Source organism: Hippocampus comes, unplaced genomic scaffold, assembly GCF_001891065.2.
Source record: "Hippocampus comes isolate QL1 unplaced genomic scaffold, H_comes_QL1_v1.1 scaffold94, whole genome shotgun sequence".
NCBI lineage: Eukaryota > Metazoa > Chordata > Actinopteri > Syngnathiformes > Syngnathidae > Hippocampus > Hippocampus comes.
Window position 1 is genome coordinate 169980 of NW_017806059.1, and position 5194 is coordinate 175173.

A 5194-nucleotide genomic window follows, 5' to 3' on the forward strand; every position below is an offset into this window, starting at 1 on the left:
TTTTTTATGATTTAAACCAGCAATCATTTTTTAAAAAAAAAAAAAAAAAAAAAAAATGCACAAATTATTTTATATATTTTTGTTTTGCAGGTTAAAGTTTTTTTTAAGATCGTGCTCCTGAGTTAATGTTGGTGATCAGTTTGAATGCATTGTTATTTATTGATTTTATCTACCGGTAATTTTATTTTTCAGTATCGTATGGTTTGACCTGGTCCGTCAAAAAATATTTATAGTTAAATTAAGGATTTAATTTTACTTTTGAATTTCAGATGCACTTGAACTCCTTTCTGTTACAGTTAATAAAGCTATTCTTTGTTGTAAGTTGGTCCATATTTCTTTTTTTATTCTCTTATACCTTAATAAGGGTACAGTGTGATGCAGAGGTGTACTTACAAAAATTTTATAGACAAATGATACTACAGGTATTTATAGTCACGAGGGGGGCCGCGAGATGTTTTCTTCTTCTTAGGGGGGGGCATGACAGAAAATAATTGAGAACCACTGGTCTAGGCAAAGCTGAAATAATTCTACTTGTTACCAGCAAGTTGTGTCTCGTGTGCCAAAGCGATACTAACAGGTTTTGAGTTCTGAAACAGTCAGAATGTTTTATGTTTTATGGTTATTTTGTTTAAATTTTGGATGAAAAAAAAATATTTTTTTAAAAAAACAAAACTTTGTCCTACCTACCGACCCTATGCTTAAATTTCATGTTACCTGAAACACACTATCTTTCTTGTTTGGCTTTAGTTGATCGAAAAGTAGATCTTCGGTCAAAAAAGTTTGGGCACCCCTGATGTATGAAAACGAATGAATACAACATCTTGTTTTAACAAAATACCTGCTGTAGGGTCACTGGAAAGAGTGTTGTCCAAGGCACTTGTAATGGACTGGAACAAATTCATCTTCTGGGTTGGCCCTATAATAAAGTACAAATACAAATAAACAGGACAAAAAATACTTAATACTAATGCAGTACTTGCATAAGCAATATGTTACTGGTGATTACGTCGGATCAAAAGTTGGAAGACTTAAATAACATCTGCCAGATTTCACTCCAACTGGTCGGAAATTCAGAGCGTTGTTCAAATGTGCCAATTGGTTATTCAGAGTTCCCCGAAAAAGGAATGCCGGAGCCCAGTGCTTCATATGGAAATACTTCAAGCTCGACCTTGTGACTGGTTTATAACATAGGCTGCATTTGGAAATGAATGGGAGGAGAGTATGCTCTGTCTCGCCGAACACACACACAGTGCCGTTAGTGCGTCAGAATGAATTTCTGAACGCACCCCGTGTTGACGAAAGCAAAAAAGCTTGTGTGAGACTAAACTTCCGCTTCCGACAATGGAAATGTTTGTCTTTTTAGTTTAAAATGGCCTACCTTAACTAGAAATCTGAGTCGCATTGTGGCCAAAGGTATAATAATGGTGGTTTATTGCGTCATTTGGCCGTGTAAATCCTTGTTGTGGCGTAAGGAAGAGCATGCTAAACTAGCAGTATACTACACATAAGCTGCCATGACTACTACTGCTTCTTCTAATTCTTTCTATTTTCTTTTGGCAGTTGACAAATACTTTGGCAACAACTTTTTTTTTGCATGCAAAAGGTGGGGCATGATGACTACTACTACTACTACTACTATTACTTTTTCTTGTTCTGCTTCTCCTTCTTCCATTTCCTCTTGTAGTTATTTTGGCAGTTTGCAACTACTTTTGATGCATTAGTGCTACCTTCTGCCCTCTGGTGGCAATGCACCAAAAGCATTTGCCAGAGCCAGTAGAGAGTCACCACGATTAGGGAACAGGGACTTTGGGTCCCAGTCTAAGCTCTAATTTTAATACAGACAAGTCTCATCTCATTATAAATTGCAGGACCAGCCAAACTATGAAAAAAAAGATGCAAATTCTAGTCCTGAAAAATACGGTAGTGGTATGACCATAAGCCACACTTTACTTCGCACAACACAGTCGACCAAGGTGGCCGATGGCCGCCTGTAGCGTACGAGGAAGGCCTGAACTGAAAAAAAGTTTTCTATCACTGTGTGTTTTGGTTTGGTCAGACTGGGACTTGTCTCAATGCCAACAATACACAGACAGCCTGCAGGAAAACCCCCAAACGTCATTCATTGCGAGGAAAAATAGTGTATGTTCATCTCTATAATGAGGTACCTTAGGAATTTTTTACTTTTTTTTTTTTTTTCATTTGTATATATTTGTTATTCAGGTGGTCCAGTTCATGTGTCTCGTGTAAGGGCAGTGATGTCATGGTGACTGATAGCAGAAGTTGCAACTCATTCAAGTTTTGGATAGCTACATGTGTGTAAATGACAATGTGTCCAAAGACACACAAGTATACCTAAAGACCCTGTAAACTGAAGGATTTGAAACTAAATACATTAGACATGTTTGAAGATAATTTATGAAAGAATGCACAGATTGAGAACTGTGTAGAGCTCAGATTAAACTGTTTTGCACCATTTTAGTTTTATGTGATTTCTCATCGCGTGTAGCCTGACCAATCTCTATAAATTGACTTTTGATTCAATTAAATAAATTGTTTCCCAATAAGATTTACAATTCAGTATAATCGTGCCATGCAATGATCAGTTGTGGACACTCGGTACAAAACAAGCAGTTCAGTACAGTGACTGACACGTAACCAGACCAGTCATTCCAGACAATTCATTGTTATTACTTTAGAGTACTCCACGCGTAGGGTACGGAATGGAAACTAGTTTTGAATTTGATTTACAAGATTGCATACAGATGTAGCAGTCGTGTCATAGTTGAGTGCATTACTAACACTTAGTGGCACTATAATTATTTTCATTCTCACTTGAACTCCTTTTTATTCCTATTGATCAGAAATCATCTAAAGCAGGGGTCCCCAACCGCCGGGCATTTGGTACCGGGCCGCACAATAAGAACTTACATTAATTTCGTTGTATTTATTTTGGAATACGAAAGATATTTTATTTTGAAAAATTACCCGATTCTCCGTTGCATCCGTTTGTGTCACTCTTGAGGCGCGTCAAACCACGCTTCTCCGTCACGTGACTGATTACGCTAAAAACAAATCGCCGGAGCTTGCTAAATGAGTAAAATAAACTGCTGGAGATTGCAAATGATGGCGGCCTTAAAAGTGCGTTCGAGACAACAACTCTGCCGGTGTTCTGAATTAAAGTTATGGCTGAATACTCTGAGATCGCCACAATGACACTGTTGCTATTTCCGACATGCTACCTGTGTGTGTGAGGCGGGGGTTTTGTGTAGCAACGGCGACTAAAACAAAATTACGAAGTAGACTCGACATAAAGCACACACTTCAGGTGTCATTGTCTCCTATTACCCCAAGATGGGACCTCCCTGTTGCAGAAAATCAAGCTCGGGGCTCGCACTGATTCAGCATTGTGGTGAGTTGACATTTTCATGCACTTTGAATTTGCGTTGGATCGTATTTTGAAGGCATTAAACATTACCATAGCGATCAGAGTGTTGCGGTCAGATTAAACGCTCCTCGTGTTTATTATTACTCTCGAAAACACCACAGTGTTCATGCAGCTCTTACCATATTATTTTGTAGTATTTATCCGCCACACCTTAAATGCCGGTCCGTGAAAATATTGTCTGACATAAACCGGTCCGTGGGGCAAAAAAGGTTGGGTACCCCTGATCTAAAGGCGGCAAATATCCTTATCATCAGATGTCAAATTGCAAATTTCCGATAGAAGATACTGCATAAACAAGTTGTAACAAAATAAAGCTTCAATATTTAAATCAAACAGTAAGTTAACCTCGGATTTGTTTTTTTCTAAGCAAACTGATATTTTGCAATACTTACATTACAGAGACAAGTAATTTAATTCGGTTTTCGTAGTTCAATTTATCGATCGTTCGTGCTATGAGGTCAAGTGGGAAAAGCTAAGCTAGCACCTTACCATATTGTGTCGGGACGAGGTCGGGCTGGAAGGTAAAGTGTGCTGCATGTCTACACTGTGTTTGGGTATGAGGGTCGCAGCTCGGTGACAGTTTCAGCAACGCGGGTCCAAAATGTCTCTGCGGTACGGTCGATACACTGGAGATAGAAAGTTTCGTGTGTGCACCTCGAAGAAAAAGCCGTGCCGCAGCCGCCATGACTGTTGTGACCGCCGGGGCAATTGAACCAAACTACAAAGATCGTGTATAAACGTGCTCCTTATACAAAAAACCTGCATGCTATACAACTTACCTGATACAATAACTTATATGTAACATTTCATTATGTTTATTAAATTTCAGCTTTTAATAAATACAAATGTTCATGCATTTATGTCAATTTCTTCAATTGAATCATGGTTCAAGGAGTGAACCCTCTTCGTTTTACACGAATCTGGATCTCAGATCAATTTATACGCCTGCGCACCATTCCGAGAGTAGGTGTGTTAGGCAGGAGGATTGCGCTCCGCCCCCACGTATTTCCAAAGGGCGCACCGTATTCCTCGGTCGGAGCGTCGAGTTTCACTCCTTTTTGATGCACTCTGAATAACCAAACAGTAAATTTGAGCAACACCCTGAATTTCCGAACGGGAAGAGTGAACCAGTGCGCGCTCGGCGAATAACGCAACCATACCATGGTGTGATTGGCTGGAGGAGGAGGCGTGTGCACATCACTTTTGCATCAAATGGACCCATACCTGTGCCACGGGCTAATGTTGCATTCGCGAAGGTGGAAAGTCGTATTGAACGCGAGGCGAATGTCAACAAATATGCCTGATTTTGATCAACTGTTTGTTGTTCTGGTTCATCACAACACATTTTGACCTCCAGCAAACCTTTTTCGCTTTTATTTGTATAAATAAAAAAAATATCTGAACTTATAAGCATTTCATACGTTTGTCCAAATAACTAAATGCATTGAGATAAGGATACAGTACCTTCACGCATCCAGTATAAATCACGTTGTTTTACGTTAAATTGCTTGGAATAAATACATGTAAAAGTAAAGAGAGAGACAAATGTATGCTAATAGTCTTGTATTTTGTAAATTATATTTTGCCATTAGCGCGTCGATCTCACAGTGCGGAGGTGCAGGGTTCGATTAATAATAATAATAATAATAATACATTACATTTATAAGCGCCTTTCAAAACACTCAAGGACACTTTACAATCAAAACAAGAACAATAAAACCACAGATAAAATTATAAATAATAAAAGGA

The 5194-nt window shown here is 38.7% G+C and overlaps 1 protein-coding gene across 2 annotated transcripts in view; it reads right to left on the reverse strand.

The window, feature by feature from the left end:
• bckdhb (branched chain keto acid dehydrogenase E1 subunit beta) overlaps nt 1–4168 on the reverse strand; it is a 57880-nt gene extending 53712 nt beyond the window's left edge. For both annotated transcript variants that reach the window (XM_019893067.1, XM_019893066.1), the window contains exons 1-2: nt 3935–4168; nt 839–916 (exon numbers count right to left, since the gene is read on the reverse strand). In XM_019893067.1, coding sequence (XP_019748626.1) covers nt 839–916; nt 3935–4130 — 274 coding nt within the window. In that variant the 5' untranslated portion in view covers nt 4131–4168. The remainder of the gene's footprint in view (nt 1–838; nt 917–3934) is intronic.
• Between the last annotated feature and the right edge of the window lie 1026 nt (nt 4169–5194).